Source organism: Balearica regulorum, chromosome 28 (assembly GCF_011004875.1).
Source record: "Balearica regulorum gibbericeps isolate bBalReg1 chromosome 28, bBalReg1.pri, whole genome shotgun sequence".
NCBI classification, from domain to species: Eukaryota; Metazoa; Chordata; class Aves; order Gruiformes; family Gruidae; genus Balearica; species Balearica regulorum.
The window spans coordinates 618,628-645,625 of NC_046211.1; the positions used below are offsets into that span (position 1 = coordinate 618,628).

The following is a 26,998-nucleotide window of genomic DNA, read 5'->3' on the forward strand; positions in this document are numbered from 1 at the left end:
ACACCCCCCCACACACACCCCCCCCCAAACCCCCGGGGCCCGTCCCCTCCCTCCGCCAGCCCCACGGTGGGGAAGAAACGAGGAGTTTCCACTTGGCCCTCGACCCCCCCCACACCCCCCAGGGGGGTCCTGCCCCCACAGCCACCCCCCGGGGGCCTGTCCCGTGTCCACCCCCCCCGGGACCCCCCCAGACAGAGGCAGCAGGCGGGCGGTGGGTTCAGCAGCACACCGTGTATTGCGCGTCCCAGAGACAGCGTGGTTCCGACAGCGGACGAGGCCACGAGCGTTACACAGCCGAAAGGACAACGGTCACGCGTGGGGGACAGCCCTGTCCCTCCCGGGGGTGGGGGCCCCAGCCCCGACGATGCCGACGCCGAGGGGGTCCATCCGCGCTCCGTCCCATCACCCGGCTTCGACGCGGAGGTCACGGCGGCGGCTGCTCCTCGATCCCTCCCCGGTGCAGCGGGAGAAGCGAAGTCCCCTCCCCGCGCTGGGGAAAAGCCGCTCGGGTGTTGAAAAAGACACGAGAACCCGTCGCCCGCCACCTCGAAACACGCACACGCGAGAAAAAAAGAAGCAGTTCTGAAAACCCATTACAAAGCAGAGGTCGATATATAAACGCCACCCCCCACACACACTCGCTGAATAACTATCCCCAGGAAAAGAAAAAACAACAACACTTAAATACAACTTCATAAATATTAAACCATGAAAAAAATTGAGACTTGGTTTTCTTCCCTCCTGGTAAAAAAAAAAAAACAAAAAAAACCAACCAAACAAGTATGGGTGCGGAGGGAAGGTAAGAAACAAGTGTCTAATATAGACAGTTACTGCAGCTATAAAGTGTAACCTGCTGGATCGAGTCAGAGGTGCAGGGGGGAGACGGGAAGATCCAGCAGAGACGACGCAGGCGTCCCCGAGCCGATCGTCCGCCCGCTCACGGGTCTCGTCGTGACGTTAAATCGGCGTCGAAAGGTTTTGAGAGCCCTTGAGAACCAAACAGTTTGTGAACAGCGACCGTCCTCGCGCTCCACCAACCCCCTGGGGATCCGGATACCCGGAGTAAGGCCATTCCGCTTGGTCTTTCGAGAAAAAAAATAATAGAATTTTTTTTAAAAAAATGCTTTTTCTTAAAAAATATCAGCTTGTGTCGCATCCACTTTAAAAGGTTGAAGTGGAACGGTGGGAAGAGACTTGGCTCTGAAACTTCAACTAAAAAAAATCCCTTTCTACACCACTACATTCTTTGTTTCCTTAGCAATCATTGCTAATTAGTACAGAAACCCCTTGCACTACCGCAAGGGCAAACTTTAAATTACTTTTTTTTTTTTAATATATATATAAAAAAGAATGGAGGATTCTAACTCACCAGGAACATGGGAAAGGGTCACTTCATTTCTTTAGAAAAATCATTTCGTGAAAATAAAGATCAGTCCAACATCTGCTCTGAGATCTCTAGAGTAAAGCGTCTGCAGCCAGCGTGGGGAAACGGCAGCAGAACAATCCCTCCTTCCAGCTTATTACTTTGTTTAAAATGGGACACAAAATGCCCCCTACTTTTGTGGGGGCAGAAGCCTGTCCCATTAACGTAGGAATCTCAGTTTCAAGCCAGCAGGAACACCGGTGTCGACCGTGGCTACGATACAGGCGAGATATCAAAAGGGAGCCGAGCTATAAAAAAAGGGAAGGGTTTTGCACGGCGTGCCGGCAGCAGGACGGAGGACAGGGGAAGGGAACGGAGCAGGCTGGGTTTGGTCCGTTTGCTTAAGAAATACTTCTAAAAAAGTGTGCCCCTTACAAAGATCTCCCTTCACCTGCGACTCCCTGCTTGGCGGGGAAGGGATCAAAGGGCTTAGTTTAAAAACCGGGGGACAAAGCAATCCAAAACCTCCCTGACTTCTTAAAAGCTTCGCACATTCAGAGTCCTCCGAGCAACACAGCGCAGCACCTAGCTCTCCTCGTCGCTGTCTCAGGGCGATGCAAGATTGAAAACGGAGGAGGCTCCGGCAGCCAGAGCGGCTGGCGGGGGAGAGGAGCTCGTCCGCCGTCAGTGCGGCATCTGCTCCCCCCTTCTGCCTCTCTCACATGGGACACTTTTGGGTGGAACACTGAAAAAAATCCTATTTATTAAAAAAAAAAAAAGACTATATTGCAGGACTAAAATGAAGTTATATGACTGAACTTGGAGAAACATTTAACTTAAAAACTTGTTTAAAATACAAAATAAAACCACATTGCTCTGTCACAAACTGCCCCAACGAGGCTCTAATGCCCGTTTCCCCCCCCGTAACTCCAAAGAGTCGCCCGTTTTCGCAAGGTTTGTGGTGTCAGCATCATAAGCAGCTAACTCCCTGAAAGTCAGATCCCTTTTCCAGAGGGCTTCAGCCCACACGGAGCAGTTCCTCCTCCTCCTCCCGACAGCCGGCTTCGCTCCCGCCAGGCTCCAAAGGAAGGAGGACAGCAGGGACACAGTCGTGGGCTCTGCCGTAAGGAGACTTCCAGGTGTCCGAGGCTCAGCTGTGCTGGCTCGGTCTCTGTTAATACTATCCCGCTAAGTGTAGCCCAGCTTTCCAGCTTTTAGGTTTCTGTCCAGATAGGATTTTCTTTTAAAAAAAAATAATAAAATAAATCAGCAACGGGGGCCGAACGTTTGTCAGACTCCACAGACCACGCAGAGCACAGAACAATCTGCTTCCATCGCGGCGGTCTCGGTGTTGCTTCACTGTGAAGAGAAAAGAGGGGGAGATGCTGGGGAAGGGGTCTGCCTTCCTCTGAGGAAGAGCAGCAGGAGGTCTCCTGCCCGGTCTTCCCCTAAACCTTCTCCAGCCTGGGAGAGGCAGAGGAGGGGGCTGGGGAGTTGAGGCTTTCCCCAACCACCACCTTACACTAAACCAGGAGGGGTCTGTGAGTATTTATCGTCCGCCGCGGGGACAGCGCGATGCGCCTGGCCAGCTTCGCCCTGCTTTCTCTCTGCCATCAGACCCAGCCTGGGCCCTCAGGACAGAGGAACGTCTCTGCTTTGCCTCCTGCTTATCTAAGTTAAGGCGGTCGGGGCAGCGGATGAGCGCTAGGAGCAGGAACGGTGCCTAGCCCAAGGCAGGCTGAGCCTTCGCGTACCAAAGGGGGATGAAGATCTGCCCCTGCTCTGGCCAACTCGGACATCCCGCTCAGTGCCCGTGTTCCCAGCACGACTAGGGACCACATAACCCCTGCAATTCTCCATCCGCCTCCAGAGCTGCCCTTTTCCTCCTGAACAGGGAAGTACTCACAAAGCTTATCTCCGTCTCCTGCAGGTCTTCGAGCTGCTCTCTCAGCTCTGCGGAGCACTCGGGTATGGAAGGCCCCGGGGAGCCGCTGGGGAAACAGAAGAGGGAGACCTGTAAAGCAGTTTTTAAAAGTGAGCTCTCAAAAAGTCCCATTTCCAAGGCTGCCCTGCTGTACCCAGCCAACGGGAACACCCCGGCACGGCACAAAGGCGTTTGTTAGGCCGGTTGAATACGGAGGCACAAGCAGCATGATCCCTGCTGGGGCAGGCACCCAAAATACCACGTAGAAAATCATCCCTCCTAGTCTGACACGACTGCAGACATTAGAAACGAGGTTCTTTCATCCAGCCAAGCAGCAGCACTGCTTTAAAAAAAGTCTTCAAGCACTTTATCGACATAGAAATGGTCCTGGGTGAAAACAGGGACAAAGAAACCACAAAGCACCGGCGCTCAGCCAGTCTCAGCCTTTCCGGACAGAGGCACCCTTGTTTGAAAAAGCTCCTGGCAAACCTTTTACAAACCTTTTATGCTCTGAATGCGAGCTATAGCCTGACAGCAGGATAGGCTGAGCGCCTGGAGGAAAGGTGGGACACGGAAAACGATGTGCTTTGCTCCAATACCCCGTTATTTCCCTCGCTTCTTTCTTGATCCTTCAGCTAAAAGGTTGTGACCTGCTGGCTGAGGAACTCCAGTTCCCAGCTTGGGCCTTGCCCCGCTTCCTACCGAGGACACAGTGACCACAGCTTCTCCCTTTGCCCCTTGAGAGAGAAGTGAAGCCTGAAGGTGCGTACTTCACCGAAGCCAAGCGGTCAGGGCTCTCTGCCGACTAACAGAGGAGGTTTCAGAATTGCCCACCCAACCTGCTTGGCCCTCCTGCAGCAAGCACCCGGGGCTTGTCACAGCCTGCCTGCAGTGGTTGCCTTAACGCGTTGCTAGAGTACAGGAAGCGTCGAGCTGTTCAGTCATCAGGCCACACGTCACCCCACGCAAACACACCCCAACGGAGACACGGGGATCCTCGCCAGGAAGGCACAGCTCCTCTCTGCCTGATCACGCCTCACCTATGCGCCTGGCTACTCTGGGCTGCTCTGGCTTCCTCCGCCGCCGAGCTCTCTAACTGGCGACTCGCTGCTTCTGACCTACACAGAAGTTAAAGGCGAGGACGCTCGGTGCTGGTTACAGCACGTGTAGCCCTTGAGATAGGTCTTAATTAGCACTAAGCAGCGCTGTCCTAACGCAGGGCTGCAGGATGAATCGTGGAATCACTTAGGTTGGAAAAGACCCTTAGGATCATCGAGTCCAACCGTTAACCTAAAACGCCAAGTCCACCTCTAAATTACAGTCCTTAAAAGAAGTGCCCCTCTCAAACGGAACCCCTCGCTGCAGGATGCTGGTCAGCAGCTTCCATTCCCAGCGGCGCATGCCGATGTTTAGGTGTCCCCAGCGTCACCACGCTTCTTTCTGCTAGAGGTTAATGACAGAGCCGGGCTGAGGACCAGGGGAATCCCAGCCTCGCGAGGGCACCCGTGCCTGCACGGTATCGCTTACGCCACCGCGGAGAGCACGTCTTCGACACACAGGTTGCACACCGCAAACTGAGGCACATGGCAACATTTCTGAGGCAGGCGTGAGGCCGTGCTGCAAAAGAGAGACCGACGTTGTCACAGCACGGACCAGAGGGCTGAGCTCACGTTCCTAAGGCAGATCTGGAGCGGGACGGATCCTGCCTTCCCCCTGCGCCCACCCCAAAAGGGCAGAAACTCTGGCTGGAGAGATTTTGGGTGAGATCACTCCCCTTTGCACAGGGCTACAGGGATTTAAGAGGTTACCTCCCCAAAGGGTGGTAAACACCCCACTAGACTGGCTGATTCTGTAGAGAGGAAAAAAAAAATCACAAATAAAAAACCTTTTTAAATCCATTCAACACATTATGTTGTTCTAGGTCAACAATTCACAAATCGCTTTCATCCTTTTCAGGGCGTGCAGAGCTTTATGGATCTCCCAAGGCTGCAACAGTGGATTTAAGGCTCTGACAAGAGGTCTGATGTAGGGAGCTCAGATCCCAAGGCCCCACACGGGAGAAAACACTGGTCTGTTCTCCCTCCTGGACCTCATTACCACCCTCTGGCATCAGCACGTGGTTTTATGGGCTGTTGGCAAAGGGCAACCACACGCTCGAGTGCCCGCAGGGTAGGGTAAGCGTACACGCTGCATCACAGCACTGCATTTTAGGAGTGAACTGACTGTAGAGAACCTCTGCGACCACTGGCCAGCAACAAGCGTGAGGCCAAATCCCAGGGTAAGTCTCACTGAGCACACCCTCTAGACAGGAGAAGGCTTCAGGGAAAGTCCGGTTCCTCCCCTCACCTAGACAGGAAGATGCCGGGAGCTGTTCTAGTCAAATCCTTTGCTGAGCTGTCAGCTTTATGCACTTGCACGCCCACTGACCTACGTAGAGATTGAAGGAGAGAGACCCGCGGTTAAGTAAGTAAAAAGAACACCTCAGGCATGCTGACGTACTGGAAAGGAGCAGCTCTGGTTTAGGATCCCTACCCAGAAGTTTCCATGTTTTACAGAGGGAGTACGAGGTGTTGATTACAATTGCACCTCCTGCAGCTCAGGAGAGAGCAGGCACTTCGATCAGTGCCTCTGCACAGGCACAGGTCAGGAACAGGGACAATGGTTTCCGACAGCTTCCAGGAAGAGAAGTTAACACCTCGGAACAACTTCTACGAAAGGGATCATCGTCTGACCACAGCTCCTCCTCATCCCTGCTAGTCTTACCACTTCAGCAAGAAACGAGACATTCAAAGACAGCCACCAGCTCCCTCAGGGCTCTCCGTGCATTCCAACTTCCAAGCCACTTTGAACCACACCTGCACACAGCCCCGCAGCCTCCTTTCCCGAGGAGTTGGAGGAGCAAAATGCTAACCCAGTCGGTAACTGCAAGAGAGCCCAACCCTCTGAAAAGAGCAGCAGAAAGGTCGCTTTCAACATCACCCAACATCACGTTAATGCTCTTCATGTACACTTTGGCAGTGACACTTTCACCAACTCACTTCAATTAGCACGATTATCTCAACTCCAGAACAATGCCGTTAAATACAGAACACACGAGGAACCAAAAGCCACCGGGACCCCCACGCAGCCCAAGCAGAAGGTGCAAGATCAAGTCACCTGTAAAAAATGCACATGGGAACGGCAACACAACGCTCCCCCCTTGCACATGCTTGAACCGACAGCACTGAACTTGCTCCACAACACGCGGATCATACAAACGGGTATTTCTGCAGGCATGCCAAAACCCAAAACATCCATAAAGCAGCACAAAGTCCTCTCCCAGCTCATGAACCTCACTCGCAGGAGTCACTGGCCTGCCATGCACCGAAGAAGCACGAGCCTTACCTATTTGCGGGCGAGTTGAGGCCTCCGCTGCCCAGGGAAGAAGTAGACAGGGTTGTTGCGATGGAATCGCTGTTAGCTTCGTCTACCGGCAGGGTCCTGGGCAGGAGATCTGGGCGACCAAGGTGGGAACCTGAGTTGAAGCACAGACTGTTCCATCACCAGCACAAGTGGGATCGTGTGGCACGAGCTCCCACACTAGCCAGGGGTCAGGATCTGTGCTGGATCCCACCCGAGACATCTAGGACACCCGAGCAGCAAAGAACCAGCCCTGCAGGCAGTTCTCCGCTCCGAGACCAAGCCTCCACGTGACTGCCTAGCCTAGCTTCTCCCCTGACACAAACCCCATGGGCACAAGCTGTTGGGAAGAGACGAGGCATGTGGGACTGCCACACAGCCTCAGCCCACTTCCTGGGGGAGCGTGGGCCATGCTGGATGCTTGGACGAGGCCCAAAGATCCCATGAAGATGCAGGCAGAAACGATTCACAACCTGGTCTTCTCCTGCGTGTGAGTAAAGCCTGGCTTCTACTGAAACATGAGGTTTATCATCAGATAAACAACAGAATACTTGGAAACGGCCACGCCTTTGAAGGGCTCACTGCTCCTCCAGGCTTTCCCATGGTGCCGTCAAAGGCCATTGGGCACGTCTGAGTTTTTGGGCCCATCTGGTTTCTGGCACCCACCCCCAGAAAACAGGCCCTCCCTCGGCAAGACCACAAAACAACATGGAAGTGTCTCGCACAGCTCAGGAGGAAGCAACCTTCGATTAGACAAATACAAGTGGAAAAATAACTTCTCTAGGCTTTTTTTTGTTTTTCCCCCAGCCCAGGCACCAACCTTGCTCTACATCTGCCTCTGTCGTTACTTGTGCTTTTGTCTCGCACGACATGTGCGACTGGGAAGGCACTCCTCCTTGACAGCTCCGCCGAGGAACTGCTGTGCCAGACCGGCTCTTCTTAGAAGGGGATGGCTTTACTTAAGGACCAAAAAAAGAAAAAAACCAGAAAGCATTTTCCTAACATGTTCAGGAAGGAGTAAAAAGACCCGACGCAGCAACTTCCCAGTGATAGAGTCTGACGTGAGGGCTGTGCCCCGAAGGAACAAACTGATGGATGAAACAGCTCCTATAAGGTCACATCTGTGAGGCAAGAACAATCTAGGAGGAAGGAAGGGGTGACACACAGCACGGCAGACTTCCTAAAGCTCTCGCATGCAGTCACCCACCTTCCCAAACCGCAGCTGCTGAGCAGGGAGAAGCCAGAAACCATGGCAATTGCCAAGGGGACAGCTGCGCAGAGGTACTTACGTGGTATTTTCTTGAACGCTGTGTTGCACATGAACCGTTGGAACCTTTCAGCGTAGAAGCTGGGTCTGTGCACAGATACAGTGTCCTAGAAGTCCAGGAGACAGCCATTAACGTGTGAATCTGAATTAATAAGCCATCAAGGTTAACAAGAGCTTCTCTCAGGCTGTTAGCCTGAAACACATGCTATGTGGGACGAGGAACAGTCAGGGATTCCCAGAGTCGCTCTCACTAGCAGCTGAGAGAAGCAGGTTAGCTTCAAACAGTATGCATGATATACAAAGCAATCAATACTTGTTAACGAACAAAACCAACATTGCTGAGTACCTTGAAAGTAATACTTTTCTAGAAGAGGGCAAACACACATGCCCAGAAGGAGCAAGGACAGCAGGCACCGTTTAAAAAGACGCTGGTATTCTTACTAAACAGGTTAAAAAGCAGCATTTTTCCACCTACCCCATCATGTACGAGGGCCTTCCAAGAGTGCTCCAGCTTCTTGACAAATCTGACAAAGGAATTGAGAACAATTTTCACACCACTCTCTGTATCCTATCACGCTCGCTCAGGGAGCCTGGCTCCCGACCACAGTGACCAAGCAGCCCCAAACGCAGACTGCTTTGGCTTCGGCTCCTCTTTGTTGTCCCATTTTTCTGAGACCGTTCCACAGACACCAGGACCGACTGCGTGGTTTACTCTCCCAAAGGGAGAGTTTCACAGGCGTGTTTATCAAGGGCAGGTAACTTGCAGTGACATTTAACAGAGCCTTTACATACATAACCCTCTGCACGTTGCATTTTAATAGAAACAGAAGGAAAAGATAAGCCTTACAACTAGTGTTCATTTTACAGGGAGAAGCAGTTATGGCCATTTTAAGTCACCACTTGTTTTCTCCTTGCCACTTCCTGCACAGTACCTGCATACAACCACCACAGCATGCAAAACCAACTTCAAAAGAGTAAATCTGTTCCGGGAACACAAATACAGTAAGCAAGACCTAGAAATTGATCCCAAAATGCCCAACTTCAAGAAAATAGAAAGAGGTAAATGCAAAAATTTTAAAAAAATGTCTCTTTGTGTCTGACTATTTCTTGGAAGCCAATCTTGACAAGCAGGGCAGACAATGCCGTAAAGTCGTCTTCACCCTCGGGTGGCACAGAGCCGTTACCCAACGTTTCTTACCTGTAGGACTGCAACACATCAATGATGCCGATGTACAGCAGCAGCCTCTCCCCCTTCGCGTTGCGGGCTGGAATGCCTCCCATCCTAGAAGAGGACGGGGCACAAATGTGAACCCGTGTGTTCTCACAGCCCACTACCCCCCACGCAGCCTAGCGCGGGCTCAATATTATGTGAGCTATTTAACAAGCGTCAACGTGCAGGAGGCACCTACTGTTCATTTAATGAATTGGGGAAGAGCAAAATGCTGTTTCAGTAAGTTAGCTAAACCTCCTGAACACTGACCCCTTTCCCCTCCGTACGACAACTTCATTGAAGATGAGGATTAATCCCAACCCATCCATGAGAGGAGCCCAAGCAACTGTACAGACCGTTTATTACCATCCATACGAAGATGGCAGCTGGACTTTACGGGCTGTTAGTCTGACCTAACAAAGCACTCGCTACGCCTCAGATGTGGATGGACACAACCAGTTGAAGCTGCCAATAACTGGTGGGCAGAGAACTCTCAAATGCCAGAGAAGGCGAGAAAATCTTTTGTACATTAAGTAGGGGAAATCGAAGAAAAAAAGCACAAGATTTGACACCAAGACCTCTCTGCGCTGTGTGACAAGTCTCCATTAGCCAAGCTTGGGTCTTACCCCTCACTCCTCACAGTATTTCTCTGGCAACAGCAACACCGACACCGACTTACTGGTCATCTGTTTCTATAGTGCCACCTCGCCGGGCCTCTCCTTGGATGGACTCCATGGCTGTCGAGTAGAGGGCCTTCTGGGCAGCGGGTCGCCGCGTATCGGTCTGGGACGTCCCGTCTGCCATCGCGTGCTCTCTCTGTGCCAGATCGATGTTATGGATTGCAACAAGCAAACTGTAGTCCATGATTTTAAAGCTCTGCAGGACCTGGGCAGGAAGTCAACAAAGGCTCGCTCATTATTGCAAGCCCAGTGAAACTGTCAGAGCAGACATTTTCAGAAGCATAGTCAGCATTTTTGCCTGCAGCCCTGAGCATACTGAGGGGATGGCTTTTAATCCACAGCCTGTGCACACTCAGCTCATCTACAGTCACCAAAGGGAGTTAGAGGAAAGCCATCGGTGGTGCTCCCGTGCAGACATGGACTCAAACTGCGGGCAACACTGACTTTCGCACGGCCGCCCAACTTAAGATCAGACTCAGCCGAGCATTCCGCCCTGCTCCCTGGATGCTGCCCTGCCCCAGAGCACAACCTTGGCAGAAAGTGCTTCCCCCACCTTTCGAGGCAGTGCTGGGTTTAATTCAGGTTGGAAGGGTTGAATGAAACTGAGGTCCAGCTCCCGCTTCTTGTCCATGTCACCACCAAAAAAACCCCCAGGTTCTAAGCCAAGAGGCAGAGGCTACAAGGGCAGCAGCCGCCTTCTTTTTGTGGGAAAGGCTCAGAAAAAAGGAAATAACTCTCCACACCACCCACCACCCTTCCACTTACCAAACAGTCTCTCTGTAACGTTTTACACAGAGCATTATACATGTCAGAGTCTAAGAAGAGGCCATCAGGGATGTCCTGCATAAAATCCAAGTCCTTGTATGTCGGGAAGACCTTCTCCCGCTCCTTCTGGGATGCTCGGCGTTTGTAGGTGGAGCCCTTCAGGTCGTATTTCAGATGCATTTTGACAGAGCGTGGCAGCAGGTTGTTCATCACCACAATGCGAATGTTTTTGCCTCCAGCCTGGACACAGTACAAACCGTAAAACTTTGGCAGCAGCGTCCTTGGGTTCTGGTTCAAATTCTGAAACGTCAAAGACAAAGAAATACCTTCAAAGCCATTCTGCTTATTCACGTGCCAGTTAGAGGAGTTATTTGCTCCTTCCCGTGCTTCTATATCGAAATGGAGCTGGCAATGACTCAAAGCCATTGCCAAAGCCAATGACTCAAAGCCATTGCCAAAGGAGCTAAGAGACAAGGGCAGGTGAACACAGGGAACAGACGGGTGATGTCCACAGTTGATAATAACCTCTCTGCAAGCTGAATGGGTCAGAGAAAGATTGTAGGATGGAAGGAGTTTGCTGCTTGCTCACACAGAAGCTAAGCTGGAGAAGCATCAGAGCAAAGGAAGATCTTGTGCTTAGCTCTTTAAATTTGGCGCTTAGGTCAAGCTAAATACATCAGGATAGAGATTGATCTGAACTCTCACAACTGCAGAAAACACTAGACAGAATTTTGAAGAAAAATAACATGGTTCTGGGATATAATCACAGCACAAATATTTGCGGGTTCAGAAGCAGTTTAAGGAATTCGGCCTGCGACCCCACCACCATCAAAAACCCCAAGGCACTTCTATATGGCAAGACTCTCACGGCTAAATTCCCTTTCGCAGAGGTGGCTTGTAAAGGCCAGGCTGGGCACAAACACGAGCAGTCAGATCACACACATCATGCTCAGGGTGGGTTCTGATTTTGCTCCAGAACTGAAAGCACCTTTTTTGCTATAGCCACTTTCCTAAAATTAACAGCAGCCTGCAACCTTCCAAAAGGGTCCGAGACCCCTTGCGCAGCACGCCACGCTCGTGACACCCAGGTAGCTGGTGTCAGTCCGTAACTGTCACTGGACAGTTGAGAGAGAAGCTGCCACTCAGCTGGGGCACAGATCAAACCTCCACTCACATCCACCAGGCGGTACACAGCAGTATCTATCACCCTCGTACATTTGGGGGACCCTTCCCTAGCTTGCAGGGAAAGCCTCGCCCAAGTGACTTACCATGTAGTAGCCAGGCAGCAGCTTCTGTAAGAACTCAGCCTCTTTGTGCTGAACCGTTTTGATGATAAATTCATCGTCGCTGGATACGTAGAAAAGGGATCCGCTGGCCCCGGAATTTGAAAGTTCAATGAGTGGCTCGTTGCAGAGCGAGTACTGAGGGGGACAAGGTGAGAAACACAGCAGGGTGAGGAAACAGGAAACTTCAGTGCGAAGGCTCTTCCTTTTAAACATTAACAGAGACAAACCCCAAGGTCACATCAGCATCCACTGCTGCGCCTATGGAGCTCGCCACAGGGCCTCACGGCACCAAGAGGGGGAAGAGCACAAACACTTGTCGCACAGAGCGCGCAACAAATGGTAATCTGGTCCAACCATGAACTTACCAGATAGTCGTCTGGTCGGATCCCAAACAGCTCCCGGAAATAGCGAAAGGCCACTGGAGCATAGGTTTTGAACCGAAAGTCATTGTAGTGATGAGCTGGGGTCAGGTTACTCCCTTCACTGATCAAGGAGAGAAGCACACACAAGTATTTGTACATGAAACTGCCCTAAAAGCAAACACACACTGGCTGGCTGCTTCTAGCACACTGGGGGGCTAGAATGCACCCACCCGAAAGGGACACACGGAAGCACGCACAACAGCAAGCCTGCGTTTAATCTGTTCATGCCACCGATGGTGGACGTATATAGGGAAGAGCCAGCTGTCCTGGTTTGGTGCTTCCCCATGTGCGAGCAGGGTTAGGGACTAATGCTGCTACTCACTATCAAAGCACCACAGAGAGAAGAAAGCAAGCACCGACCTTGGGAAGAAAATACTTTCTACTACGTAGAAATCTTGCATGAGAACATCTCTTTCGGGTTTGGTGCTCAAGCTTCCAACCGTGTGTGTGATGCCCAGCTGAATGGCACCTTTCAAGGCAGATGATGTCGTCTGGAGGGGCAGAGAAAATGAGTTAGACAACGTGGAGCAGCAGACTGGAAATAGGAATGAAAGGAGTTAAAGAGAGCCCCCAGTTTAAAACAGTGGTGTTAGCTGGGGTATTTTACACCTACTGGTTCCAGCTTCCGTCATTTCTTTCTCATCGAGTAACACCACTTTGGCGATGGGAACACCCCTACACCTCTGACAGCATCCTACTCAACACTTGCACTCTGGGTGGTCGAGCAGTAAAGGACTTGAACTGGAATCAACGTCCAGCTGGTCCTTTAAAGGACTGAACTTCATTTTGTCCTCCCACAGCACTCATCTTTACACCCTGCAGTCAGAGGCGGGAGACATCCAGGGACAGATTATCTCATGCCCTGAGGAAAAAACACACTTCTCGGCACCTTGGCCTGCCAGGTCTCTGAACTAGACGCTTTGAAGCGTGCCCTTCCCCAGCTTGGGCACAGACTTGGGTCTTCTACAGGACAAGGTGGGCCCAGCCAGCACCCAACGCACGCTTCTGTTCGGTACCATCGCATTCCTCCATCTCACTGCTCCTTACTTAAAATCCACATAGACACGAATCCCACTCCCGCATCCTCTGCACAAACCATCCGAGAACAACGTAGGACTGTGTTCTTGTACCAGCTATTCACATCAAGAGTCCTCCTCTGTCTACAAAGCACATGATCTCATCTCAGACCACCGAGATACGCTTCAGGCTAGTTCGTGCTAAGGGCTCTTTCCCAGAACAGCCCGGATGAGATCTGCTCAACACCCTGATGTTTTATGGCCTCTCGGTTCCCGGAGATACGAACTCCACTGTAAAGCCCAATGGAAACGCTGAAGCTGCAGAGCAGGTGCAGGTTGGATTTGTGCACTGCAGCGCACAGACATTTCACTTGGCTTACACATAAAGCAACCGGACCCAGAACAAGATCGAGGGCTCACGATCCAACAGTTTGTGTTTGTTTCCTTAAGCTAAACAAAGCCCAACCCCCTGCCACATGCAAGAAATCACTGTAGATCAAAGCATTTGGCAACAGAGGACACCACAGTATCTGGGGGACAAACATTTCAAGGTTTTTCCCCAGACACACATCCTCCGTGAAGCCTTGTAAAACAAACAGGAACATTTCTCCCGTTTAACTGGTTTTCTGTTATCATAGCCACAAGAGACCTGCTCACAGTTCCCTGGAGAGAGAGCAACAAAAACTGGCCGTAACTCCAGCTTGTCGACAACGTCCTTTTCTACTTCAGCTACCTGTTTGTATCCGATGCTTACTTCGGTATTAGATGGGAAAGGAGAAAGAACTTGACTCTGCTTGCCTGCCTTACCCCCTAAAGGCTAAAGTTGCTTGCAAACAGATCTCAGCTCAGCTCACCTAGCCCTGCTTAAACTCCCAGGACAGTCTCACAGTTGAGAAGCAGAACTTACCAACACAGAGCAGCAATGCTCCCTTGTTTGTGAACACAGAGCCACAGGGCCAGGTTGCCAAGGAACAAGTATTTTTCTCTTCTATTAGCCAGCACGAGCAGCTGACTGCCTGTTTACAATCGCTTTTATAGGGCAAAGAATTTTAAAAGACAACTTACCACCCCTGGAAAAGGAGGGGATGGAAAACAGACACTGTCCGTTAGTCTCATCCCCAGATAAATACCATGCCGTGTCCCACCAGGTTTCTGGGATCCTTGCAAGAAACATTTCAGGCATTTTCCATTGACTTCTACATTTCTCTCCTATTACTGCTGCCTAACCTTCCACCTCTGAATTTGCTGGGAAAATGAAAGTCAGATCCCAACCTCGAAGACACAGGCAGTTTCAAAAAGGGCAGTATAACAAAAGCTGGCTTCTGCAGAAACACCATTTGAATTCCTCCCTTCCGCTCCGAAGGGAGCATCCGTTCCCAGCAGACAGATGGAGGTACATCCGGATTAGAGATTTCAGAGCAGAAGCTTTGCTTACACAAAGCGTGAAATGCCCATACCAAGCCGTTACCCATTAATCTACACCCTAGAAGTCAACCTCACTTCAGAGAAAGTCGGCCCAATCTGATGAAGCCCAACAAACGGGAAGCAGCGTCTGCAAAATACCCGCATTTACAGGCTTTTTAACAATCTCCCCTTTGTAAAGCAAATTCCAGTAATGCCACAAGATCTATAGAAACTATTGTGCCCAAAGAGCACAGAAAGCACCCAATAAGCCAGAAGAAGCCTAGGAAGTGTTGCTAATGGGCAAAGTTTAAAAATGATCCCCTCTTTAGAAGGCTACAGAAGAGAAGCTAAGAAGCAAATATTCAGTCCTTTGGTTCTTTTCCTTTGAGAGCTTCTTCAGCGACTGTCACAGACGTTACCCACCATCTAACACCGAACCTCATGAGAGATGCCGCTGCTCTGCACAGCGCTTGCATCGCAACAAGGACAAAGACAGACAAATGAGTTGTGCAAGTGGCGACTTACCTTTTTATAGGTAGTCTCACCGGTGGAGTCCACTCCTCTGTGCCCTTTCTTTATCGTCTGTGAGCCTGGCTGCCCAGAACCACCCGGCATCTAGGATTGGAGTAAAAGATGGTAAGATCCAAGGATGTAAAACCCAACGTCTTCGAGGGTTTCTGCTTTCTGCAGTAGGGCCAAGTCTTTGAGGAAACACTTTAGGAAGGTGGCAAATTCATCTCTGATTCATGCCACAAGAGCTCGCTTGACTCATCATCTTCTAACACAGGCAGTTGTTAAATGGTGTTTCTCAGTCAAAACGAGCTGAACGTCTTGCTCACGGCAGGAGATCTACGTGGTGTTTTGGTGGCACAAGAATTGTTCAGTTCCAGCAGAAGCTGGGTTTTTAAGCAGAAATTCCCTTGGTAAAGAGAAATGCTCTGACTTCCCGAATAAGCACCTGTAGCTTACCATACTTACCACTGCCTGCTTTACCCCTAACTTGAATGAGATTGCAAAAAATAGCAGAAAAGCCTGGAATTAGGCATTCTCTCAGCCAGGGAACAAACTGGCTTGTTGGTCAGAAACTTACCTCAGGGGTGAGTGATTTTTTGAAAGTAGATGATCCTGTCAAAAGAATAAAGCCACACTCAGAAAGGGTTCATCATTATTATGCATCGCCAAAAAGCCTGACACACCGCCTCGGTTCGAACGAACACTTTAAGGCATCTGAAAAAAGCACTGACTCACGGCTGATTTCTTCCCAGCTTCTCCTCTTACAGCAGAGAGAATTTTTGTCAAGCCACAAGGAAATGCTATTCTGCTTACCGCTCGCCAGCCAAGCTCAGCTTAGTGTGGGTGCTACCAGGTAGGGTCTGCTCTGCCCCGCTCAGCTGGCTTCCAGCACTCCCCTGGCTGCGCACGACCACGCTGGGCCACCCTCAGAGGTGACATCGGCAACGTCCCTGCCTTCGATGGAGTTACACGGCTCTGCAGGATTACTGCCATCTATTAATTAGAAATGGGAGGGCCAAGCGCTCGGCAGTCTTTAAGTAGATGCGCTGACCAGGCTTTATCTTAAAATTATTTTCAGGATCTTTTATTAAAAAAGGCCCAGAACATCAACCCTTCCGCTTCAAACCAAGGCCAGGGATTTTCATAACTGCTGTGGTGTTAAATATGTGCGAGCTGACGTACTAACTTTTATCTTTTAGGCCTGGATTCCCATCTTGGGTTTTTTTGGATACAGTAAGGGGAAGAAAAAAAAAAAGGCAATTAGATGATACTGCCCCTCTGCGATGTCTGTCTACACCACAAAGCCACCAGCCAGATCGAGCCCAAGAGCTCCCAGGACAGGGACGCTGCCCCTGCCAGGCAGATCCCTAAAACAGTGACGTGCTTTCTGCCTCCAGCCCAGAAAACCAGACAAGCTCTTTCATTTTGTCTTACTGCTTCAGACACAGCAACTGGTTTTTTGACGTGGGAGCCATGACCACAGCCTTATAAAACCGCCGCCACCCGGGAGCAACCCCCCCATCGTAGCACAGCGCAGGGCTGCCTCCCCTGACGTCCAGTAATTGTTTTACCAGATTAAGCATTACTACATAAAATCCTTCTGGGTCCACCCACCGCTCGCTCAGCGGAGAAGCCCCTTCTGCTTGCCTGTTACAACCGGTGTAAAGACTCACGCTGTGATTTCATCAAGCCCTACAGCTCTACAAAACCTGCATTTCAGCAGAAGGAACAGAGGTACTTAACAGCAAAACCCAGCAGCCTTCTGATCCCCTTGTCCCATGATCAAAGTTCTCATTTCAATACATATTAAACAAGCAAACAAGAAGGAAAAAAAAAATCCGTGACAAACGCTTTTTGCTAAACAAAGCGAGCGCAGAACGACTGGCTCCAACCGCCTTCCCGCCCTCTCTCATCCTCCTTTAAAGACAAGAAAGTTTGTCCCGACAAGCTCTAATTTTGGTGTTTGAAGTTTCTCGCAGCTGGCTCTCCTCCTCCTCCTCCCCGCCCGGGGCTCTTTGGAGCCGGCCGCCCCACTTCACCTCTCGGCTCTCTTCCCTCTTCCCCTCGCCACCAGTCCAGATTTGGGAGCATCTCCAGCCAGAAGGAAGCTCCTGCGACTTAGTGTGTTAAGAAGAAACCAGTAAAGCTCGACTCTGTCACCTTGCCACAAGGTTTTTGAACTTGCCGAGATCCATCAGGACACAGGGACAGAGGGAACATCCCAGGCATCACAACACAACACCTGCTAAATAGCAATTAAGCCTTTTTTTTTTAAGCAAGTATCTGTAATTATGTAAATCGAAACCTCTAAAAGCCCTGTGATTTAAGCAATCCTGAAGCAGCACCACCAGCCTCATCGCCTCGGAGACCCACTGTGTTAATATTTAATCATCTGTGCAAAACCATATTCCACTAGGATTTAACTAAAGCTCTCTCACCAGAGGATCCAGCAGCAAATCTTCTCTCTGCTGCCTTAATCACACACAAACATTACAAGCGAGAATCTACAACGAGCCTTGGTTGGAAGAGCTGGCATCCCAAAGCACATCTGCTCTGTCCCCTGCCACACCACGGCGTACCTTCATCTTGGGAGTTTCACCGTGATTTTAAGGAAGACGTACAGCACCTCAGCGCAGACCAGAGCACCGGCTTCACCGTCTCCTCCTCCCCCACCGCCCCAAGACCACGGTGTCTCAGTTCGCCCCTTCGTGTAGTGATTTGGGAAGCAACAACGATGATTTTCCCTATCGGGCTGGTTACAAGAAAGGGTGAGTCAAGAAGGGAAAGCCACAGCGTGCGGTCGGAGCATCAGTGTGGTTGCACCATTGCTCTGGTCCCAACACACCCAGTTTCCGTGGCAGGAAGCTCCCCCTCCCTCCCTCCTGCTAGTTTCCAAACAAATTTGCTGCTGATTGGGAAATAGGTAATTCCTGTTTCACTATGATAAAAAAAACAAACCACAAAAACACTTATTCATCCCCAAGCACAAGGACGAACACGCAGCCGGTGAGGTCTGCTCGGCTCCGACTGAAGCTACGTACAGGTCTATCGTGCGTCCTCCTGCAAAAACAAGCTCTCTCGATTACCACAAGTGTTACTAGCTGAGGTCAGAGAACAAAACTCAGAGGTTTCCGTATGAAAACATTTCAGTTTTCTCCACTCCTTTTCATTGCTATGCAAAGGCAGTTTTGTGTCATCCCACACACACGCTGCTTGGAGAAGCGAAGGTGTTAAATTCAGTGGCATAAACGTAACAAAATGAAGTAATTTCAAAAAAAAGCTGCTATTTCTGGATCTGTTTAAACACCTCTAAAATGAAAGAATTCATCAGTCGTCATTCTGACCCAGACTGACAACTGAAAAAATGGCTCGAGACCCCTAAACAGTTAATTCTGGCCAAAGGAAACAGATCAGGGTTAGAAAGTCCTGTCCAAAAATGAATTCACCATGTCCCAAAAAGTCTCCTTTTTTCTTTCTTTCGTGATTCTGGGAGCAATCCCCACGGGCGATTTCAGAGCATTCCTCAGAGCTGTTTACTGGAAGTTGAATCAGCCTAAATAAATAGCTATCTGCCTTCCGACAGCCTTAGCTGTCCGGGATTATTTTCAGCCAGCAACAGACAGTATACTCTTACCGACCGTGACACAAATGCCAGGGGAAAAAAGCTAAAGAGAAGTTGTGGCGATGGCACCTGGTCAAATGGTTTGGACAAATATTTCACTGGAAGGAGCGTGTATAAGGCATTCGGGTCAGATCCTCACTCATCGAGCAAACGAGCATGCTAATTTGGTATAGCCAGGACAAATACTCACTTCGCTCTATTTTTAAATAGAGCTGCTCAGACAGATTTTAGCTGCGCCTCATGTTTTAGACGAAAATAAAAAGTGAAAACGTTAGCACACCCAAACACATCATCAAGCTCAACTCTCCAGCGTCTGAGCAGGGCAAGGCGAGCGCCAGGACACATCACGCCGGCATGCACTGCCCTTCCTCCTCGGTCCTGCCGCTAACTGCGGGCTTTATCTCGGCCAAACAAGTGGCCAGGGCAAGAAAGGCAGCTGGGTTTTCCCCAGACAGGTCCTCTTAATGCTCAAAAATGGGAATATTCTCCTTCCTCACCTGGACTCTGCCTGCAGGTGGTGGCACCATCGATAAGAGCACTTCTGCGCACACAGAAGTCAGTCGTGAGCCCGAGCCAGACCCACCGAACGCTACCTGGAGGACGTGCAGTACGTTGGGAGTCTCTACGGACACGTCCAACTCGCTGTCCGCACAGAAATCCTCCAATGCGTTTTGTTCCTCTGCCTGTAAACCTCCCCCCAAAAAAAAGTCTGTGGGGATCAGTTCCCCCCCCCCCCAATCCAAGGTCACGGCTACCAACGGGAACAGCAGCGAGATTTCTTTTCTTCAAAGTGCAAACCAGGCAGAAACCAAAGCAGAAAAGCCCCGCTGGAACAATCCTGCTGGTGCGCACAGGGATGCGGAGCGATTTAGATGTCAGGAGAGCGCTTACACAACACACTTCAATAAAACAGCAGCTTTTGTTGAGAGCGGTAGCAGCTTATTTAGGGGAAAACAACCCACCGAGTTTTGTCAATCCTCAAAAGCCAAGACAGTTACGTAATGCGGCATTTTGCTGCTGGTTACTGGAGAGGAAGAAACCATGCTATTTTTTAAGCACGTATATGCATCTACCTCTTCGAAACGACATCACCGAGCAGCACAAAAAGCTGAAATCTATATGAGGAAAAATAAAAAGGTTATACAGTTGTCACGGTGAACTGATATTCAGCTACTCGAAGAAACAAAGAGCTACTTTCCCCAAGGAAGTTAAAGGAACACAAAAAGAAATCCTATTTCCACTAGTTAAGAAAACAAAGGTCCAAACTTTACAAGCAAAAAACGTCTGAGCAAGGCACCTTAGTCACGCACGATAAAAACGTCTTCCGTGGCTCTGGGAGATAAAAGCCCCAAATATTTCTTTTGCTTCTCTCAGGAAGCTCTTATGGAAAACCGTAGAAATCTGGCCTGAACTAAGCGTCAAAGCCAACGCTCTTAATCACAGCAGCTGGAGATGGAAGAAAACCCGTGAGATCACGCAGCCCGCCCCTGCCAGCGCAGAGCACGGCCCTCCAGAGGAAGATAAAACACTTACAAACACTTGATCTTGGCCAGAAGGCCAAGCAGTGAGTAATAATTTTGAAATTCTCTGCATCAATAGATTTGTTCCGATAAATTATGTTAAGGACATTAAACCAACGGCATCAAAGCTGCCGTAAGAGAGCTCGTGAATTCAGTTTCTATCGTGAATTCAGTTTCTAGATAAAGAGCTCCTGTACGTTGTAGATTCCCGTTCGGGGTTATCTTTCCCACCACCGTTAGCAGGCGGCAGCTGACGTACGCGTGACTGATTTTACTGCCCCGGATTAGCACATCCCCCTCTCCCCTACATTTGTTTTACGAGCCTGTTGATGGAGGGACGGGACGCTCCTGAAAGTCAATGGATACCGCTGACGCGTCCACGTCGGCAAGCGGGTGACGCGTTGGGAAAAGGCCCAGGGAAAGCTAGAGGAGACGCAATCTCTGTAACGTTATCTGGACGCTTCTCGCTGCTTTGCAGAAACAGTAAACCTTTCCTCAATCCCTCTTCACCAGCAAACTGCCAAGTGCTTGGTGAGGAGGTCAGCAGGCCTAGCCACGGAGAAATAAAGCAATTTTTTAATCCCAGAGGCCAGGGGCAGAATTAAGAACAGGTTTCCACACGCAAGGTTACCAGCATTTTCTAAGTACCCAGAAGAGAGCTGAGGCCAGGCACGACATCTAGAAATCAATTTAAAAAACCAACAAAACCAGCAACTCCTCTGCCTTCTGCAGAGGTGAGCAGCAGAGAACATACCAGAGAGGATGGGTTTGGGCTTCCACCTCCATCGCCCAGAGGTCGGTGAGCACGGGACAGCGCTCACATCAGCGGACGAGCGCTGACCTCACTGAAACTCTGGATCCAGCGTTTGGGGCTTATCCCAGCGATGCCAGGAAAAGACGTGCTTCACGGCAACTCGTTATTTGGGAGCTCCAACCCAAAACCAACACAACGCACCAGGGCTGGGAAGAAACCCGTTTTCCTTTGCGTCCCGTCAGCACAGGAAACACGACCAAAAGATCATCCCTTGACCAAAGATCAGCTGTCACAAGAGACCAGCACGCTAAATGCGCGCGGAAACACGAATACATCTTGACTGACAATGAGTTACACGCTCCATTGGAAAACATTTGAAATAAATTAAAAAAAAAAAAACCCTGCGAGTCGAACGAATGAGACTCAGATGCGCAATGTCTTCAGTAGCAGAGGATGGAGACAGCCCACGGACCCGCAGGCCGATGGTAGGACTAAAGGGTGGAAGCTCTGCAGAGAAAAGGACAGCGAGCAAGAAGTTTCCAGCATCCGGTAGAACGGACATGCAAACTCTTTGGTCGTTATCGAACTGCTTGGGTGAAATAACACCACGGAACTGCAAAAATCACAATGAAAAGAAAATAAATCAGTGAGCAAGTTCAGCAAAACTACCTTCAGCTTCAGGGAAGAGGCTGGAAATGAGGCACGTACGAGCAAGGGCTCCGCACGGCTAACGCAGCCGGGCGAGATGCCGGCCGGCGGGTATTCCTGTTATTGCTTTTCCGTATGGTTCATAGCAAAACTATCTCGGAGGGAGGAGGAATGAGATTATCTCAAGCTTCCCAGTAGAGGAGAGAGGCAGACTAATTTTTCCTGACAGCGTTTTGGACAAGACCACTTCCTAGAGTATTTGATGGCAACTCCTGTCCCCGTAACCTGTGGAAAAGCTGGGGAGACGCTCCTTCCCCACAGCAGCGTCTTCTGGCACATCGGCTTTGCACAAGGTTCTGTCATTTAAAAATTAATCCTACCGTTGGCCAAAGACCATCGATTTTACAGCTCTGCATTACTCCCGCTTTCCACTGAAACACTTCAATGATTTAAAATTTAAGCCGATCCCCACTCCCAGACAGCAACGCCTATTCAAGAGACACAAAGGTACCAGCTTTTCCAGGGTGTCGATGAATTTAAAGTCCAGCGTTATGGCTAGCAGGAGCTACTTCAGGGACACGAATCCTAACGATAAATACTCCAAGCATTCCTCTTCCAGCCCGCTCTGCAAACATCACCAAGCCCCGGGGAAGGGAGCGTGTCAACAGCCCCTATTCCAGCTCAGCGATTACGGGACTTGCTCAAAACCGACCCCAGAGGGAGCTGGCAACAGGGAAACCAGAATTAGCACCCTGCCTGCCGCGGCACCTTCTTAATTTGGGGGAAGATAAACATTCCTTTCCCAGAAGAGTAAGATTTAGGTCAGTTGTAAGGTATTTTTCTGCCCTGGGAGCGCTCTGCTTTTTAAACAAGACAGAGTCCGCAGGGATGCGGTGAGATAATACATTTAATCACCGCTGTTACACAGTAATCAAGAAAGGGCAAGAACGAGTACCTTGTTTGGGGGAAAACGAAGCCCTGACCCTGGAGAAGGAAGCTCTGGGTGTACAGAGGAAAGCAGCGCAGGCAGCACTAAGTCACCTCCATCTCAAAAAAAAAAAAGCTTTTGCACCCTGCAGGGCTAAAGGGGGTGGCGGGGAAGAGAAATAAAACACCGAGTGGCCCCTTTCAACAATACACAGCAGAGTCGGAGGGAGGGAGGAGCAGCTTTTACTTTCCAAAGGGAAATTCAGTTATAATTCAGGAAATGACACTCCAGGTCATTGGTGCCCCCCCAAAAACCACATGATTCTCACTCGCTTTCTAGCTACTGCTTTGCCAGCTGAGCTTCCCTCCAAGAGACGAATTTCTCATTTATTTAGACAAGCTGGCTCCTACCTTTGTTCTTTTGACAGTAATCTTTTGTCTCAATCTTAAAAAAAAAAAAAAAAAAAAAAAAGCTTTGCCCTGCACCGGGGTGGGCATCACACACAAGCACGACTCCCACGGCACCAAAAGGGACGGCGAGAGTTTGGGCGAGAGGACCCGGCTGACGATACCTGCAACACCCACGGAGATTTCACAGCTGATGGTTGGGAAGAAGAGAGATTTTTATAACAGAGACGGGACTTGGAGTCATTTGACGGTCCTATTTTAAGCTTGAGGATGATGAGCCCTTCAGATGTTTGTATTTAATAAAATCATCTTCCCTCCTGCACACTCAGTCTTGTCTAGGTGGGATCAAGAAAGCTTTGTCCCTCTTGCAGGACTTGGGGCAAGGGGGAAAGTCTTTCTGGGTGTTTCACACCTACATTAAGGGCTCAGCAGCTCAGGATCCTGCTCTCAGGTCGCTTCAGATGCATCAGGATGATTTCCCTGTCCCCAGAAGTGACTGAGCCATTTTGAGAGCAATTCTTTTGTCTGTGGACTCCAGGGAGGGGCCTGAAGCCAGGGTGACAATGAACTCTCAACTCCCTCGGACCCGTAATTATAAAGCAGCCACGGCACCCAAGGCACAAAGGGCCAAACAACTGAAATCCCACATTAGCATTTTTTTGGCATACGCTACTTCACGAAGCGAAAGCAGCAAAATGAGAAAACCTCTTTGGGTATTCCCCCAGAGTTAAATACACGTCGAGGCAAGGAGAGGGGGAACTGCTGCCTGCCTGGCCCACAAAGGTTTCAAATCACCCACATCCCCGTCATCTATGCTGGATGATGCCAGTAACAGAGTAATAACCCCCCGGGGCAAACTACACTGCGGACCACTAAGGGCGACGGTACCCCAAAAAGCTGCGGCAGGGCTTGAGGTGGATTAAGGTTTACGTGGAGCAAAGCAAAACCTCACGTCCGAAACAACAACCAGCCTCCTTTTGTCCCCTGCCTTCCACAGGGCTGCTCCTCTGGCACCTGAGCCCTTCCAGCACCCATTTCGGGATCGCTCTCCTCGCCTCACAGCTCTTCTTGTCATCCCCAGCACTACCCGTCCTCTCCAAAAGCTGCGGAGGAACCAGGTCCTACCCAAAGCCCAAACGCTGCCCGGGGCAGAGGGCGACTGACCGGAGAGGCCCCGAGCCTCCCAGAGGTGGGGCTGAATTCAGCCCGCGCCGTAGGGGATCAGCCGAGGTGAACGTACGTCACTTATCACACACGTCACACGGCGGAGGCTGTGTCACAACCAGAATTCAAATCCTGTGGGAAACGCGCATTAGCCAACACCTCGCTAGCCGGAGATGCAAACAATGGCAATTATTCCATCAGGAAGGGAGAAGAGATTTACTCATTTACTTGCGTATTTTCTCTTAAGTAATGCACTTGGAACCCTTCAAGCTTTCTGAAGCCGGCTCCTCCTTCTCAGCTCAGAAGACGGGCAAGCACGGGACAAGATCAAGATCTCAAAGGAAGCCCCAAAGCAACAGAAAAAGACCCGGGGGTCCTGCCCCTGGATGCTCAGCCCTGTGCTGAGGCACTTTGCATCCAATAAAGACCCAAGCGCTCTCTTCTTCCTCACAAAACTGGCTTTATTGGACCGACAGGTACGACTTTCCCCATGCCTGCTCACACGGCGAGCAAAGACATAGCAGGTATGTCAGATGTCTGCCTTCAGAACTGCCCAAAGGACACAGCTAAGAAGCCTAGAAAATCGAGGATGTACAGACATCCCCACTAGACGATACTTCACCAACTCTGCTGCAATGATTAATTTCTTTTATGGTGGTGTTGAGCGATCTGGTCCTAAATACTTCTACAAGAAGGAGGGCTGCGAGGCTTAGGGTGTAAAACACCAACGCTCTGAGAGCGCCGAGGGAAGCCGAGGTTCAGCTGCAAGCCTTCCCGCGGGTTCCTTCTTTCCTTGCTGTGACTTGGGTGACAAGTGCTGTCACACTGACCGGGAAGTTTCAGCATACTGCACTATAATAAATAAAAAGCTTGGTCACTCTCTACCAGAGAAACACAGGAAGGGTGGTGGATCTTGCCAAATGCAAATTACAAGGCTTTGAGAAAGTCATTTTGGTTTCTAGCCACCAACTAGCATGAAGCTGGTTTATGCCAGTCGGAAAGGGGAATACGGCTCTCGACTCGCCCAAGAACACTGCCAGACCTGTGAAATGCTGGCAGGAGGCAGAGTCACAGGTTTAAGGACCAAAAGTGCCCTGTTTTATCCCAAACGAGAGGTTTCCATCCCTCGTTACTATCCCTCCGCAGGGATGAGGACGGTGCCCAGTTCCAACCTGGCGTACTTCTGGTTCAGATCACATCTTAAATCAGCAGAGCAAGAGAAACCCTCGGCACCCATTGGAGGGCTTCAAGACCTTTCCCTTGACTCTTACTGGCTCCAGTTCTAGTCATCAAAACAAATCTAACCAGAAGATGTTTACATTCCCACAATATCTTGCCTCCCACAGGTGCCAAATGGCTTTGACAAGCTACCTTCGTCTTGCCCAACACCAGATGCAGCAGAGAAGAGGGTGCCTCTGCCAGGAAGATGCCATCCTCCCCCTTCCCCGGCATGCTCCTGACTAAAGGAAGACATTTCGGCTCCTCTCGCCCTTCTGCACCCCAGCAGCCGAGTCCGTGGACCTGGGACCCGCTGCCACCCCCCCAGGCAGGCGACCTGACTCACGGCTCAGGCTCTAGAAATACAAGGGAACAGGGAGTCAAGTTTCCCCTGGCACCAACTCCTCCGCTCCCCCCACGCCATCGCAGCGCCCCTTCTCACAGAACCCAGCCGCCCTCCCCAACACCCTCTGCCCCCTCCAACTACGCTTCTGTAGGGGGGGTTCAAGCCCCCCGGACCCCCACTCGTGCCCGGAGGGTCCTTGCCGCACACCTGCAGCCTCCTCCCCAGGAAAAGGGCGGCCCTACGCCCACATCCCCCGGGGAAAGCTCAGTCCCAGCACATCCCACGGAGCCCCAGCCCACCCCACGGAGCCAGCCGGGCTTTGCGAAGCCCATCCCACTCAGGCCTCGGCCCATACCCCTCCAGCGCTCACTCCCACACCCCCTGCTCAGCCTCCTCCTCGTGTGTCGTCCCCCCCCCAGACCCAGAGGCCTCCCCCACCCCCGGCTTCACCCCAGAGCACCGACCGGCCTCCCACGCTTACTCCCGGCCCGCCCCGAGAGCCCTTCCCCGGCCCACGGGCTTGCCCATGTCCTGGCCCCACGCAGGGCCCGGCCCAGGCCCTGACTCCCTTCCTGTACGCACCCAGCCCCACGCACCCCACACCACACCCCCCCAGCTCCTACCGGCCCCACGCCCCCCGCAGCCCACCTGCCCCCCCCATACCCCTTACCCCCAAAGAGCCCTCCTCAGCCCCACGCACCCCACGCCTCCCAGGCCCTCAGAGCCGCCCTCAGCCCCACAGACACCCCCCCCTCAGCACTACACGCACCCCCCCCCCCCAGCCATCCTCTCAGCCCCACAGCGGCCCCCCCCTCAGCCCCAGAGCCCCCAGCCCCACCACACCCCGTACCCCGCAGAGCCCCCCCACACGTTCCCGGCCCTGCGCCGGGCCCAGCCCCATACCCGCCAGGCCGCCGCTGCTGCCGCTGCTGCCCCCCGACTCTGGCCCCGCCGACGCCATCTTGGAGCGCTCCCTCCTCCTGCGGCGGCCGCCGGCTCGCGCGCGGCGCCCGCGCCCCTCCCCGCTTAGGATTCGCCCCTCCCCGCTAGGCCCCGCCCCCGCTCACGGACCGTACCATCCGGCCGCGGAGGGGGGGGGGAGAGGGGGCGGGACGACAACACGAGACACGACACGCGGCGCC

At 51.3% G+C, this 26,998-nt stretch overlaps 1 protein-coding gene across 10 annotated transcripts; it reads right to left on the bottom strand.

The window, feature by feature from the left end:
• Positions 1-685: 685 nt before the first annotated feature.
• On the bottom strand, positions 686-26,888 carry PIP5K1A (phosphatidylinositol-4-phosphate 5-kinase type 1 alpha). Of its 10 annotated transcripts, none has more exons than XM_075737440.1 (18): positions 26,760-26,855; positions 19,945-19,986; positions 15,827-15,861; positions 15,262-15,351; positions 12,677-12,807; positions 12,260-12,377; positions 11,877-12,029; positions 10,609-10,908; positions 9,843-10,048; positions 9,152-9,235; positions 8,429-8,477; positions 7,976-8,060; positions 7,507-7,644; positions 6,672-6,780; positions 5,634-5,714; positions 4,815-4,904; positions 3,270-3,354; positions 2,586-2,722 (listed from the first exon to the last, which is right to left on the bottom strand). In XM_075737440.1, the coding sequence occupies exons 1-18, from the start codon at positions 26,815-26,817 to the stop codon at positions 2,720-2,722; spliced, it is 1,857 nt and encodes a 618-aa protein (XP_075593555.1). In that variant the 5' UTR covers positions 26,818-26,855; the 3' UTR covers positions 2,586-2,719. The 10 variants fall into 10 exon arrangements, with proteins under 10 accessions (XP_075593563.1, XP_075593562.1, XP_075593558.1 ...); XM_075737438.1 differs by having other exon boundaries at positions 6,672-6,801; positions 26,760-26,854; XM_075737439.1 differs by having other exon boundaries at positions 3,270-3,377; positions 6,672-6,801; positions 26,760-26,854.
• Between the last annotated feature and the right edge of the window lie 110 nt (positions 26,889-26,998).